This window comes from Culex pipiens, chromosome 2 (assembly GCF_016801865.2).
Source record: "Culex pipiens pallens isolate TS chromosome 2, TS_CPP_V2, whole genome shotgun sequence".
Taxonomy (NCBI): Eukaryota; Metazoa; Arthropoda; class Insecta; order Diptera; family Culicidae; genus Culex; species Culex pipiens.
Window position 1 is genome coordinate 197,278,260 of NC_068938.1, and position 16,250 is coordinate 197,294,509.

General features: G+C 38.2%; 1 protein-coding gene across 1 annotated transcript in view; it reads left to right on the forward strand.

Moving 5' to 3' along the window:
- The window catches only part of LOC120412717 (low-density lipoprotein receptor-related protein 6), a 95,263-nt gene extending 81,792 nt beyond the window's left edge, over window positions 1–13,471 (forward strand). Inside the window, exons 3-6 of the mRNA XM_039573301.2 lie at window positions 2,444–5,397; window positions 5,463–5,623; window positions 11,373–11,648; window positions 11,714–13,471. Coding sequence (XP_039429235.1) covers window positions 2,444–5,397; window positions 5,463–5,623; window positions 11,373–11,648; window positions 11,714–13,247 — 4,925 coding nt within the window. The 3' untranslated portion in view covers window positions 13,248–13,471. The remainder of the gene's footprint in view (window positions 1–2,443; window positions 5,398–5,462; window positions 5,624–11,372; window positions 11,649–11,713) is intronic.
- The last annotated feature ends 2,779 nt before the right edge of the window (window positions 13,472–16,250 follow it).

Sequence of the window (16,250 nt, forward strand, 5' to 3'; positions counted from 1 at the left end):
TATTTTCAAAAAAGTTACCTAAAAAGGGTTATAACTTGAAAACGGTGCACTTTATCAAAAATTCACTAAAGTACTTTTTGATTGCAAATTCGATTTTACATCGAAAAATGAAGTTGAAAAATTTTTGCGACCAATATTCGATTTTTTGAAAAAATCTGTATTGATTCAAAAAATCATAACTCGGTCAAAGATTGTTTGCCCATTCTGGAAATTTCTGAAAAGTTGGCATTTGATGTCCTCTAAAACATACCAAAAAATAAAAAACTTTAAAAATAGAGTTTTTTGCAAATCAAGTTTTAGTGACAAAAAGTTAAATAAAAAATCACCAATTTTTTTTACCGTGTATCATTTTTTTTCAGTGTAGTCCATATTCATACCTACAACTTTGCCCAAGACACCAAATCGATCAAAAAATTCCTTCAAAAGATACAGATTTTTGAATTTTCACATATCATTTTTGTATGGACAGCTGCCAAATTTGCATGGAAAATTATATGGACAAACTAATGATGCAAAATGGCTTCTTTTGGTATAACGAAGGCACCAAAAAAGTTTCAGCCGGATTAAAAAATACAAAAAAAAACGAATGACCGAAATCTCAGAGAATTGCTCTACTAATGAAAAATGCAAAAATTAAACACCTCTTCCTTGCAAATGTTGAAACTATGGCTTGTTATTTCAATATTTATTTATTTTTTATTTTTTTGCCCCTTCCCCTCGACCCCGGCCAGAGCCAAGGGACAAAACTTTGAAAAATATTTTCTTCGGCCTAATCGAATCACGAACAAAAAAATAGTTCTTTTCAGACTTTTAAAGCCAAATTCGAGTGCTGCGACCACATTTTAGTCTTATTCGAATAGTTGATTGCTTTAAAATTATTGATTGATTAAAATACAAAATGCACTTTATCAATATTTCATTACCGCCATTTTGGCAGCCATCTTTGATTTAAAAGTTCTAAATCATTTTAGCGTAGTTTAGGGGTCCTACTTGTACTCGATAATATAAAAAAATAAAACATGCATTATGTCTGGAGTTTTTTATTTATTTATTTTTTTGAAAAGGTCCAATAAACCAAATTTTCAGTTTTTGCTTTTTGGGTGTTTTTGAAACCGCCTTGAGTCAGGGGTATTTAAAAACACCCAAAAAGCAAAAACTGAAAATTTGGTTTATTGGACCTTTTAAAAAAAACTCCAGATGTGTTTCGATTATCCGGAGATACGATTATCCGAAGTGATTTTTCCAACGCCTTCGGATAATCGAGTCTGCACTGTTTTATATTTTGAAGTGAAGAATTTTTTAATTTCAGCGTTTTTGAATGTAAATTGTTTTGAATTTACGAATACACAAATTTATTTTGTTGAATTTTGGTTTTTTATTTATTTTCAAATTTATTTTTTTTTTCATACAGTTGAACGATTTTTTTCATAATCAGTTTTTTGATTTTATATAAAATTTTCAGATCTTCTTAAAACATTTCCAGGAAAAGTGGAAAAATACCAAATAATTACACCATCCCCAAAAATCTAGAAATTATTATCACCTCGAATCGTGAACGACTGTTTGGAAAAATAACAAGATTCTTCGTTTTATTGAATTTGACAACAAAACATCAACACCTTAAATTTTTGAAAATCACTTACAAAGTTCATTCAACCTTGCCACAAGTGTTATAAAAAACCAAGACGTGCCTAATGATACCTCCAGTTTTGCATAAGACACTCTCCAGAACTAGTAACTCACAGAATACCCCTGTTCCACCGTACAATACCTCCAACCACTAGCGTGCCCAGGGTGGGGCAACATGGGGCAGTTGCCCCACCATCCTCGGAAATTTGTTCTAAAATTGGGCAGGGGGTGTCCATAAACAACGAAATTTTCAAAACTCTAATATTTTTGCCCCACCTTCCTTGAGGACCTGGGCACGCTAGTGCCTCCAACACATCCGACCATACTGCCCTACACTGGCGAAAGAAGGATGCGCTTTTCACAAGGGTCATTGATGCATCTCGCACCCAACCAGCAGCAGACTACACTTTTCTCGTTGGTCGGTTGTTCAGGACGATGTCATTAATATTGCACGAGAGGCCAGACGTTCGGTCGGGAACAATCACCCAGAAAGTCGTTCACCTCGTTTTTCAATCTCAACCTGGATGGGTTCCCCCCCTCAAGCAAGTCTTTTCACCAGTAGTTCCGCTCCGTTGCACTTCAAAAAGGACGAACTTTAAAAAAAATCAATTACACGCGCCCGCACGCTCGTCACCACGGCACGGTTGACAAATTTGTCGTTTTCCCAGCTGCCTTCGGCACCCTAATCTCATCAGCAACCTCCCTTTTGGGATATTTAGTTAAGGGGTTGTAATCCCTCTTCAACCCCTCTAATTACCGGTATTACGCACAAGATCTAATCGGGAATCCCTTTTCTCTCTGTCTCTCTCCGCAGGTTCCGTCCTGGCTGGTAGCTCGGCCAGCTCGAACCAGCTGCTGTACACGACGTACAACGACATCCGGCTGGCGAACGTCACGATCGCGCAGAACACGACCTGCTCGGTGGAGGTCCTGGTGCGTGACCTGAACGAGGCGTCCGCGATGGACTTTTACTACGACCGGGGGCTGGTGTGCTTTACCGAGCACAACACCGAGACGATCCAGTGCGCCCAGATGCGGCAGGATCAGTCGTCGTCCGTCAACAAGACAGCTGTGATATCCCACGGGCTGGACAAGCCCGAGGGCCTAGCGATAGATTGGTATACCGATAAGCTTTACTGGACCGACGGCGAGACGAACCGGATCGAGGTCGCCACGCTCAACGGGCGGTTCCAGAAGGTGCTGATCTGGAGCGATCTGGATCAGCCACGTGCCATAGCTCTAGTACCTGCCCGGCAGTTTATGATCTGGACGGACTGGGGCGAGAGTCCGAAGATCGAGCGTGCCAGCATGGACGGCGACCCGCAGTCGCGGACGGTCCTCGTGCACGATCGGATATTCTGGCCCAATGGGTTGGCCGTTGATCTGGAGCACGAACTGATCTACTGGGTCGACGGGAACCTGCACTTCCTGGACGTGATGAATCTGGACGGTAGCAACCGGCGGACACTCGTCAACAACCTGGAGTATCCGTACAGTCTGACCTTCGCCCCGAACTTTCTGTTCTGGACCGACTGGCAAGACGGAACCCTCCACTATTACAACATTGCCAGCGAAAAGCACGAGGAGATCTTCGACAGCCCGGTCGTCCCAATCACCGTCCACGCGTGGGACTCCCGACTCCAACCAGCCTCCGACAACCCCTGCCGACGAAACAACGGCGACTGCTCCCACCTCTGCCTCCTCTCGACCAACATGGCCGGCTACAGCTGCGCCTGTCCCACCGGGGTCAAACTCCTGACCAAAACCCAGTGCGCCGAAGGACCCCAAGACATGCTCTTCGTAGTTCAGCGAACCCAAATCAGCCGGATATCGCTCGACTCCCCGGACTACACCAGCATCCAGTTGCAGCTCGGGAAGGTCCGGTACGCGATCGCGATCGACTACGACCCGGTCGACAACTACATCTACTGGTCTGACGAGGGATCAAACGCGATCAAGAAGGTAAGGCCGGATGGGACTGGGATGGTCGAGGTCGTCAACACCGAGATCCTCGGACCGGACGGTCTCGCCGTCGATTGGTTGGCTCGGAATCTCTACTGGACGGACACCGGGACGGATCGTATTCAAGTCTGTCGACTTGATGGAACGTTTCGACGGGTACTGATCTACGAGAACTTGGAGGAACCTCGCGCGATCGCGCTAGCGCCGACTCTCGGTTGGATGTTCTGGAGCGATTGGAGTGAGAAGGACCCGAAGATCGAGCGGGCGTCGCTCGACGGTACTGAACGGGTGTTGATCGTGCAGCAGAACCTCGGTTGGCCCAACGGGATCGCGCTGGATGTGGAGGCGCGCAAGATCTACTGGTGTGACGCGAAGCTCGATCGGATCGAGGTCGCCAACATGGACGGGTCTGGGAGGAACATCATAATCTCGGACAATTTACCGCACGCCTTCGGGTTGAGCTTGCTTGGAGACTACCTGTACTGGACGGACTGGCAACGCAGGTCAATTGATCGAGCGAACAAGATCAACGGGAATGATCGCACTGTGATCGTTGAGGCGTTTCCCGATTTGATGGGACTCAAGGTCGCCAAACTTGGTGAGGTCAAAGGGACAAACCCCTGCGCCCGTGGTAACGGAGGATGCTCCCAACTCTGCCTCAACCGACCACGCGACTACGTCTGCCGCTGCCAGATCGACTACGAACTCGATCGAGACAACCGAACCTGCTTCATCCCATCGGCCTTCCTGCTTTTCTCCCGTCACGACACCGGTTCCATCGGGCGGATTTCGATCGACAGTCACAACCACACGGACTACGCCCCCTTCCGGAGTGTGATCGACGCGCACTACCTGGACGTGGACATCGCAGATCGTCGAATCTACTGGGCGAGCCAGAAGCAGAAGCACATCTCGCGGGCCTACATAAACGGGTCAAACGTGGAGAAGATCGTCGAGTCGGGGTTGATTCAACCGGAGGGAATCGCCGTAGATTGGTTGGCACACAACATCTACTGGACGGACGCGGAAGCTCGACGTATTGAGGTTGCGCGACTTGACGGAAGTAGTCGCCGCATCCTAATCTGGAAGGGCATCGAAGAACCAAGAAACCTCATCCTCGAACCCCGCCGTGGACTCATGTACTGGGCCGAGTGGCCTTCGGACTCAATTCGACGAGCCGTCATGGACGGCTCCGAACTCAAGACTATCATCTCCGGAGCTAACCTCGCCACCGGACTCACCCTGGACCCGGACACCCGTCGTCTCTACTGGGCCTGCCAGAGCTCCCCCACCGCCATCGAATCCGCCGAGTGGGACGGCAACAAACGCAAGATCCTCGTCACCGCCGACACCGATAACCCCTTCGTCCCGCACGCCGTCACCCTGTACAAGGACTTCGTCTACTGGAGCGACTGGAACACCGGCGAAATCGAGCGCGCCAACAAGAGCTCAGGCGAAAACCGAACCATCGTCCACACCGGTCTCAAGTACACGAACTCCCTGCTCGCGTTTCACCCGTTCCGCCAGTCCGGCTCGAACCAGTGTCGCACCAACAACGGCGGCTGCTCCCATCTCTGTCTGGCGCTAGGTCAGCGCAAAATGACCTGCGCCTGTCCGACGCACTACACGCTGAACGCGAACCGAGTGTCGTGCAGCCCGCCGAAGAACTACATCATATTCAGCCAGCGCAACTCGTTTGGGAGGTTTATGCCGAACACGACGGACTCGCCGGACGTGCCGCTGCCGGTCACCGGGAAGAACATCCGTGCCGTGGAGTACGACGTGCTGACGCGGTTTGTGTATTGGGTGAGTTGGCGCGATCATTTTAAAATCTAGAAATTTAGAGTACTAATTGAAAACTGTTATTGCAGATTGACGGGCGAGGACCGATTATCCGGCGGGCGTTTGACAACGGGACCAGCGCGAAGGTGTTTATCGATCCGGCCTCGTCGCCGTTCGATATGGTGATCGATCCGATCGGGCGGTTGCTGTTCTGGAGCTGCTCGCACACCAACACCATCAACATAACGACGTAAGTAAAACAAATAGAAAGAGCTTTTTTTTATCAATTTTGTCATATTTAAAGGTCTTTTGTGTTCGGCAAGTCGAAATGGCGCGACTTTTATTTCATTCGATCCGAAATTTTATCAGCAATTTTATTTCAAATTGTTAACAGTGACGTTGTTGTTGTATTATTGATACCAGTGAAACAATGCAGAGTGTTTCTCTAGAATTTCGCATTTTTTTTATGATTTTTTGTATTTTTTATTCGAATGAAACATTGTCCATGCATTCCCTATGTCAAAAGAAGCCATTTTGCGATTAGTTTTTTTTTTCATACGAGGCTCCATACAATATTGCGGGCTGGTCCTACAAAATGGGCATGTGAATATTCGAAAAACTGTATCTTGACCCGCCCGTGTGGATCAATCGGACCGCGCACTGGACTTACAATCCAGAGGTCGCCGGTTCGAATCCCGCGGCAGGCGCTCTAAAATTCTTTGTGTAAATATGGGTATTCGGCGCCGTCGCTCCGTGCCATACTTTCATACACTTAGGAGCCCAGGGCGGCGAAGTCCTTGTAGATAAAAAGGAAGACACTAGTGGTTGGTACTAGCAATGGTGGCCGACAGCTATAAAGTCAACTTCGTTTTCGTATCTTGAGGGAGGATTTTCTGATTGACTTGGTGTCTTGGGCAAAGTTGTAGGTTATGATAAGTTCTTTTCAGAAAAAAAGACACAGGAAAGAATTCCCGATTTTTTAATTTGACTATTCATCACTGTAAAAGTTGAATTCACAAAATACTTATTTTTGAAATTTTCCGTTTTTTTTTAATAAAAGGCAAAAAAACATCTTTGGGGCTTGAGTTCAGGATGGTATAAACCTGGTAACGGAGTTATAATTTTTAGAAAAAAAAATTTGAAAGCAAAATCTACGATATTGACAAACAAAACTTCTGCAATTATTTATAGATCAACAACATAAATTGACTTTACATTTTTTTTATAAAGTGCGCTGTTTTCACGTTATAAGTTAGGTAAAACTTGTCTTACAAAGTTCAGTTTTAAGCAATTTAAAAATACTTTATAAAGGAAGAGCAGTCGTTGCAAAAAAATGGTACATGTGATACAGCCTCTTAGAGTTTTAATTTTGGTGAAAAGAATTCTTCTCAGTGTCGTCTAATTAGCCCTTATTTTCATCCACGATATCTCGAAAACTATTGGTTCAATTTTCAATGTTGAGAAGTGAAAGTTTTGTGAAATTATCTACTCTTTTCCAAAAAAATAATTTCAAAATGTTATAATCAAAAATAATTTTTTTTAAGGTGTAATTTTTTTCCGTCGATTCCGTTTTCAGAAAAGAGCAAAAAATTTCACTAGAGGTACCCTCTTTAATTATTGCCAAAAAATTAAATTTTAATTGTAAAAAACATGCAAAATCGACTTAAATTATTGAGAATACATTGCATAACGTTTATTTTTGCATTATAAGTTTTTTTTACAAGTTTTGACTTTGAGATCGCAAATCCGAAAAAGTCGTGAACAAAAGACATAGTTTCATTGATATTTGCAAATTTGTGATAATAGCATTACTGTTATAATGTATAAAGCATTTTGTGATCAATCCTACTACATTTTTTGAAAATTAGGCTAAACATTTGAAAAAAAAATAGACCCCGCCCATGTCATATTCAAATTAAAAACTTTAATTGCCACAAAATACTAAAAATTTTTTTAGAAAAAAAAGTTCAATTGAAAAAACATTCTGAATTTATAATTGAGCATTTAAAAATGGAGGAGAAATCTATTTTTCTGATGTTTGTTTAAAATCGTTTTTGTTCAATAAATTCTGTGTAATTTTGAAGATACATTTTTTCCATAATTTTAAACGTGTTTTTGTATAATTACAGTATTTCAGTTCCAGGGAGTTTTGTTTGTACAAAAAAAAACGAACTTTTGTTTGAATCAGGGTTGTTACGGAAAAGTCGAGAAAAAATCCGCGCCAGATCCGCGCCAGATCCGCGCCGACCCCAAGACCCAATCCGCGCGAAATCCGCGCCATATAAAAAAAAATCGCGAAAAAAAATAAAAGGGTGTAACATAATGAATGAAATTTTAATCGAAAAAAGAATAATACAGAAGGCATTTGGATCAGTACCGTTGATCAGTTGTGGATTCATATCGCACCTGTACCAAATGGAATCTTTTTTGCCATTTCTGAAACAATATTAGCGTTTTTTACAACACTTTAAATATCGTTGCTTTAAAAACAAATTCAGAAAAAAATTAAATTCGAAAATTTTAAAAAATTAAAGCCATAAAATAAATCACCAAATTATAAAATCTAGGTATTTAGTGCTTGATAATTCTCGCCAAAACTTTACTCTGGAAAATCGAAACACGAAATTTCTATTATTTCCTTCTCTAAATTTCTCTAAACTAAAATATGACTCCGAAAATGATCCGAACTAAGAAAATGGCAAAAAATAATTTAATAATTTAATAATTTGATAATTTAATAATTTAATAGTTTGATAATTTAATAATTTAATAATTTAATAATTTAATAATTTAATAATTTAATAATTTAATAATTTAATAATTTAATAATTTAATAATTTAATAATTTAATAATTTAATAATTTAATAATTTAATAATTTAATAATTTAATAATTTAATAATTTAATAATTTAATAATTTAATAATTTAATAATTCAATAATTTAATAATTTAATAATTCAATAATTTAATAATTTAATAATTTAATAATTTAATAATTTAATAATTTAATAATTTAATAATTTAATAATTTAATAATTTAATAATTTAATAATTTAATAATTTAATAATTTAATAATTTAATAATTTAATAATTTAATAATTTAATAATTTAATAATTTAATAATTTAATAATTTAATAATTTAATAATTTAATAATTTAATAATTTAATAATTTAATAATTTAATAATTTAATAATTTAATAATTTAATAATTTAATAATTTAATAATTTAATAATTTAATAATTTAATAATTTAATAATTTAATAATTTAATAATTTAATAATTTAATAATTTAATAATTTAATAATTTAATAATTTAATAATTTAATAATTTAATAATTTAATAATTTAATAATTTAATAATATAATAATATAATAATTTAATTATTTAATAATTTAATAATTTAATAATTTAATAATTTAATAATTTAATAATTTAATAATTTAATAATTTAATAATTTAATAATTTAATAATTTAATAATTTAATAATTCAATAATTCAATAATTTAATAATTTAATAATTTAATAATTTAATAATTTAATAATTTAATAATTTAATAATTTAATAATTTAATAATATAATAATATAATAATTTAATAATTTAATAATTTAATAATTTAATAATTTAATAATTTAATAATTTAATAATTTAATAATTTAATAATTTAATAATTTAATAATTTAATAATTTAATAATTTAATAATTTAATAATTTAATAATTTAATAATTTAATAATTTAATAATTTAATAATTTAATAATTTAATAATTTAATAATGAAATAATTTAATAATTAAATAATTTAATAATTTAAAAATTTAATAATTTAATAATTTTAATAATATAATAATATAATAATCAAATAATTTAATAATCTAATAATTTAAAAAAAAATTTATTTGATAACTTAAGAACTTTCCTTAAAAAATAAAAATAACAAAATCAATTGTAACATTTTCGTAATTTTTCAATTTAATAATTCGTACTTTTTTAGGTTTTTTAAGTCTGTAAGTTTTGACAATTTCAAATTATGAATTCTAATTTTTTTATTTTTTGAATATGTAAATTCTGAAATTTCAAATGGAACATTTCCATTCGAGCAGTTTTTGCTTTTTTGTACAATGTATTTTTTATGGAGCGAAATGTCAAAAACTGCTCGACTGTGGGTGCTCCATTGGGAGTAGAATCAATTCTACCTGAATCAGAGTGGTAACAGAAGTTTTGTTTTTTTTTAATAAACCAAAAATTTAAAAATTTAAATTTTTATATTGAAAAACATAGAAAATCTAAAAAGTTTCATTGCTTCAAATTTTTAAAATTCTGTAATTTTTCGAATTTTGTTCTTTTGATTTTAATAAAATTTGATATTTATTTGAATTGTAAGGCAGATGTTTTAAAAATAATGAGTTGTAATGTTATGTTGAATTAATATAACAAATCTCCATACATTAAAAAAATCGCTTCTTGAAGATTATTTCGAAGTTTCATATTAAGAAAAAAAAAACAATCAATAATTTTTTGAACAAAATTTTCTTCATTAACAACTTCTTAGAAACTGATATTTTCGCACTCAACGAAAAAGAATTAATTTATTTAATTCCTAATAATATTTTTCTTTGTAATTTGAAAGAAATTCTATCGTTATCAATTATTTTGTTTATCAAATTGATATCCGCGCGAAATCCGCGCCTGAGCAAAATTAGCCAGCAAATCCGCGCCAGATCCGCGCCATCCGCGCGATCCGCGCCGTCCGTAACAACCCTGGAATAAGCTTTTACAACATTATAGTTTTTTTGTGTGAAATTCACTTTTTTAAATGGTATTATTTTGGAATAAACTCTTATTTAAAAAAAATGAAATTTGGCTGTCAAACGACGCGAAATTTCGAATTAAAATGAACACATTTTCATAAATAACCATATTTTTGAAGATTAGGAGATAAATGTTCACATTACAGTCGGAAAAATTTCGCTTCGGATAAGCGAATCACGATTTTTTTTTTAGTTTGTCTAACTTTTGATTGTCGAGCAAATGTATGACCCCTAAACTACATTAAAATGTTTTAGAATTTTTAAAACCAAAATGGCGGCCAAAATGGCGGTGATGTTATATTGAAAAAATGCATTTGTTTTTTAATAGGCAATCAACAACTCAAATTTGACTAAAATGGGGTCGCAGAACTCAAATTTCATGTTAAAACAAAAAAAAACACGAAAATTTTTGTTTTTGCTCGTGATTCGATTATCCGAAGTCCCATACAAACCTTCAGATAATCGAACTTTGGATAATCGAAACTTCGGATAATCGAATCTGGACTGTAATTGAGTTCTTTTTTTTTAATTTTTCACAGAAATTTCAAATTGATTTTAGAGTAATTTTCGCAAAATATTCCCAAATATCGGATCGGAAGTTTACATTTTTTATTAAAAAAAAAGTTATCTAAATAAAACTTCATATAATCATAACTATCGATAGGGTTATCAGATCTTCAATCTTTTGTACTTTTTGGAAATGTGATTTGATTTCGCATCCGAGGATGTGTCCGTACTGAATCTGGACATCATTTTCATCAGAATATCTGAGATCCGGCCTCCAAACACTAAAATGTATATGTAACACAAAAGTGCTTATAATTTTTGATAGGGTGTCAGATCTTAAATGTTTTGGACTCGTTAGAGAGGTTAGAGAGGTGTTTTGAATTAAAATGTAAAAAAGTTCCGAGACAATCCAGTGCAATTTTTTTATCAACATCCCACCACACACACAGACGGAGGTCAAATAATTAATTTCATTCTTCTAGTGATTTTATAGCCGTTCCTAAGTGAGGTGAGGAAGGAAACAATATAATTGACAATTTATTAACATCAAAAATGTATTTTTTGCGTTTTTTACCTAGTAGAAAGTTAAAACTCGCCGATGTGCCACCCGAGCTACAGCGTCACGGTATGGACATATTTTCATTTTCTAACTATTCTTTTTTCATCCTCTTTCACAGCCTTGACGGCGAAATCGAGCGCATCGGCAACGTGGACATTGGCCCGTCGGAGAAACCGCGCAGCCTCGCGCTGCACCCTTCCAAACGGTTGCTCTTCTGGACCGACGTCGGCACCGCCCAGTCCATCATCCGCGCCAAACTGGACGGCTCCCAGCGGCGAGAATTGGTGTCCAAGCTGGAGGGCATTACGGCGTTGGCGTTGGATCCCCAGCTGAATCGGTTGTTTTACGCGCATGGGAAACGGATCGACATGATCGATATCGAGGGACGGGAAATGTAAGATGATTTATTGAGTCTGCAGGTTGAGGGGTTTTGATCTGATGGCGATTATTTTCTTGCAGAAAAACCTTGGTAGCGGAACATATCAGTTTGGTGTCGTCGATCGCTGCGTTGAACGGGTACATTTACTGGTTGGACGAGCGGCCTGGGATGGAGCGGATTTCGGTGCTGGGCGAGAATCGCCGCACGGAGATTCAGAAGATTCCGCACATAACGGACATTGTGGCGGTTTGGACGCCGGATGGTCGTGCGTTGCGGAATCACACGTGCTCGACGAGGGCAAAGTGTACGCATATCTGTATTGGATCGCCGGAGGACGCCAAGAGTGATGATATGTGTGCGTGTCCGCAGGGGTTGATGCTGATGAAGGACCGGAGGAGTTGTGGGGCGTTGCCGGTTTGTGGTCCGGATCATTTTACGTGTGCGGCGACGTTTGCTAGTAGTGGGCTGGACGGGGACAATAATAAGGACTGTATTCCGGTGTCGTGGAGGTGCGACGGGCAGAAGGATTGTCCGGATCGGTCGGATGAGATGGATTGTCCGGCGTGTAGGGCTGATCAGTTCAAGTGTCAATCTGGGGAGTGTATCGACAAGCACTTGGTTTGTGACGGGACGACGCAGTGCTTGGATGGTTATGATGAGGCGGTTTGTTGTAAGAATCCGGAAGATTTCCAGTGTCCGACGAGTAAGGTTTGCATCTCTTACCACAATGTTTGTGACGGGGATGAGCACTGTGCGAACGGGGAGGACGAAGCGCCGGAGATCTGTGCGGAGTACAACAATCGACGGATGGCGCCGAGTGGAAGCAAGATCACGATGTTGATCGTGGTGGTGATCGCGGTAGCGGTCGTGTTCATCGTGGTGTATTTGCTACAGACCTGCAGGTCTAGGTTTGGCGCGGGGTCTTCTGAACCCAAGGAAGACCAGGCGGCTGCTCCGCTATCTCCTGGAGGTATTCACAAGAACATCAGGGTGTCCAAGCTGAGTTCGGTAGCGGACGCCGTACGGATGTCCACCCTGAACAGTCGAAACAGTACCAACAGCTACGATCGGAACCACATCACCGGTGCGTCGAGTTCAACCACCAACGGCAGCAGTCTGATCGGCTACCCACTGAACCCACCTCCCTCCCCGGCCACGATCGCCGGTTCCGCGCGCTACTCCTCCAACTACCACCCGTACAAACACTACAAGATCATCAACCAACCACCACCACCAACGCCCTGCTCAACGGACGCCTGCGACGAGAGCGACTCGAACTACACGAGCAAGAGCGCCCGCAGCCGGGACGGCCGGATCATCAACGGCGGCGGCGGTGGCGGAACCAGCAGCAGCAGTGGCCGCGGCGGCATCAAGTACCACCACAGCCACCACCACCACGTGAACAACAACAGCAGCGACCGGTACGACTCGGAACCGTACCCGCCGCCGCCAACGCCCCGCTCGCACTACCACCACAGCGACGTGGGCGGAATGCGCGAGGAGCACTACAACATCAGCTGTCCACCGTCGCCGAGCTCGCGCAGCTCGACGTACTTTTCGCCGCTGCCTCCGCCGCCCTCGCCCGTTCCGTCGCCATCCCGCGGGTACTCGTAGGGTAGCCCACATTAAAATTGTAAATATTTATTTCGCCAAATGGTTAGTTAGAATAAAGAACGTCCTGTCTTCCCAGAACAACCCAACAAGTCTTGCAAAATTATACGAGACGAGATAAAAAGTGCCTAAAATCGAAACTTGAAGCCCAGCTTGTGCCGCGAGCTTCCCCGCTAGCTTTAAAAATAACAAATATTTCACGGTAGATTTTATATATATTTGAAAAATCATTGTTGGTTACCTTCTACAAACTTCATACTTGTAAAAAGAAGCAAAAAACATGAGTGCGAGATTTCATGGCAATTTGTTGCATTTACCCCTACCTTATAGAATATAACACGAAAAAAAAAACAAATCTACTTCTTAAAGCGCAACTCGCGAAGCAATACCCACTGAAGAGCACATTTCTCTCGAGAGCGCGCGCACGCCACAATCAATCCCATCACATTTCTCCCTCCCACAAAAAAAAAAAAAAAATTAGCGTTAGTAGAGCAAGTAAGATAAAAACAAAGCAACCCTCGCAGCTACACAGAATTGATTTCTTCATCCCCAACCAACCAAACTTCAAATCGTCGCGTCGCGACGTCTTCGGGTGGGAAATGTGCTCCAAAAGACTGATGACTGACTTAAGAAGTGTATAAAAAGCAAGCAAAAAATTACTGTATAGCGTGCAGATAAGGTTTTGTAGAAATGAACCCGCGGTTTGTTAGTTTAGTGAAAGAGTAAATTTAGTTTAAATAAAATAAGAAACAAATCTGTAAGGCGACCCCCCCCATTTTGTGGGGGTTGGGCGCACAGTTGTTTCCCCGAAATGGATGCCTCTTCTCAAGCGAGCTTAAAATAAAGAGTACGGTTAGCAATAAAGAAAAATGCAAAGTATGAATTGTAAAAGTGAAAACTTTATAGGGTTTTTTAATTGTTGTACAAAAATATACAAAATTGAAGCAAAGAAGTGCTGGTTGTTGCTTGAAACCGAAAACTGTCCGAAATTTAGTCCTTTAATTCAGGAATTTTATCTTTTTTATGTCTACTTTCAATCTAATGCCCGTTGACCGGCAGTGAAATTATGGAAAAGTATAATTTGCATCAGACTTTAAATATGCTGAAACAACTATTTTTTTCTAATTTCAAAAGGCAAACAGGCATTGGCACGTAGTGAACTGCCGCTCTAATCTGGTCCGTCCCATATGTAAAAAGTGAGTGCTGAGATAACGCTGTGAGAAACCCAAAAAAAGTTTCACCATTTTTCCCGTTCTAATCTAAATATTTCTATATAATTATTTATACTGTTATTTCAATATCAGTCTTAAAAACGCAAGTACCATAAATTTGATTAAAAAAATTCACAATTTGGAGGTAAATTTGAGAAATTTACAGCAAGAGACCAACTTGACTTTATTTGTCCATAAATAAAGGCAAGTCAGTTATGATATCAAGGTAGGCTTGAACATTTACAACACAGGTTCCACTGTCATTTCCAGGTTTGTTTTGGTAGTTTTCTAAGTAAATAATTATAAAAAAATGTTTATTTCAGATTTATTTGCTTTAAATAATGTATTTAATAAAGTTCCTGGATATGAAAATGTGATCTGCAACGACACCAGGAAATTGGAAATATATTACAGAGGCAAATTCTCAACTGCTAAGCCCTTGAAAATAATTTAAAAAACTACGCTTATCGTTGGTGGAGTCTCTCCCAGAACCAGGATCAAACTTATTCATTCAAGAAAAAATATAACTAATTTTATGGTTAATAACGGTATGTATTTTATATTTTCTTTCCGTAGTTGTACATTTCAAAAGAAAAAAGTCACTAAAGGTTTGGAGTATCTTGTTTTTAAATCTTCAACTATTTCTTCAGAATGATTAATTAATGATATTTTCAAGTTATACGTACTATTAAAAACATACTCTGTATATTTCAAATAATTTCGCAGCCATTTGAACGATTTGCGAGACATTTCGATATGAGGAACTGACTTGCCTTTATTTTGCATATGGGACAGCACGAAAGTCATATTTATTTTGGATTTTTTAGAACAAACACTACTTTTTTATTCAATAGGCTAAAAGTACACGTAAAATTTATACCTTGGACAAGTTTATCTCAATTTTGACAAAAATACATATGGGACGGACTAGATTAGAGCGGCAGTGAATGTTCAATACAAGTTTGTTAAATGTGGCAAATGTTAATGTTTCAGTTTGTTTAGATTCCATCCAGCCGAACATCTTGGATCGACTAAAGAAGCCACGCCGAGACCAAGCAGAGCAGCTAAATTTCTCCTCTAAAATTCTAAAATTTTAAATTTTTTCTTAACTTTCTAAAACACCAAATAATTAAATTGTCAGGTTCTAAAATTCAACAATTTTATAATTTTAAATTTTATAAAATTCTAAATTTTATAAAATATTGAAGTATAACTTAAAATTCTTCAATTCTTAAGGAGCCATTACACTACCGCAAACAAACTCGCTCTTTTTCGTTTTTTTTTTTTTGCTTAACTCGCAAACAAACAAAGCATGCAAAATGTCAAAAAGTGCGAATTTGTTTGTTTGTTTGCCGTAGTGTAATAGCTCCTTTAGATACTAAAACTAGAGCAACATTTGAAAGAGGCGGTGAGCCATTCTCTACGAAATCGGTCGATTTAGACCATTTATATTTTTTGTATTTTTTTTATTTGGCTCAAACTTTGTGGGGACCTTCTCTATGACCAAAGAAGCTATTTTGTGTCATTGGTTCTCCCATACAAGTCTCCATACAATTTTGGCAGCTCTCCATACAAAAATGGTACGTAACTATTCAAACAGCTGTAACTTTTGAGAAAATTTTCTGATCAACTGAGGACTATTGAGAAAAAAAATAGGTACACGGAAAAAATCTAGGCAATTTTTTAGTTATAAATTTAACAAAAACTTAATTGCCCAAAATTTGTATTTTTAAATTTTCAAGTTTTTTTTATATGTTTCAGGGGACTAAAAACCGCAACTTTTAAGCCATAAAGA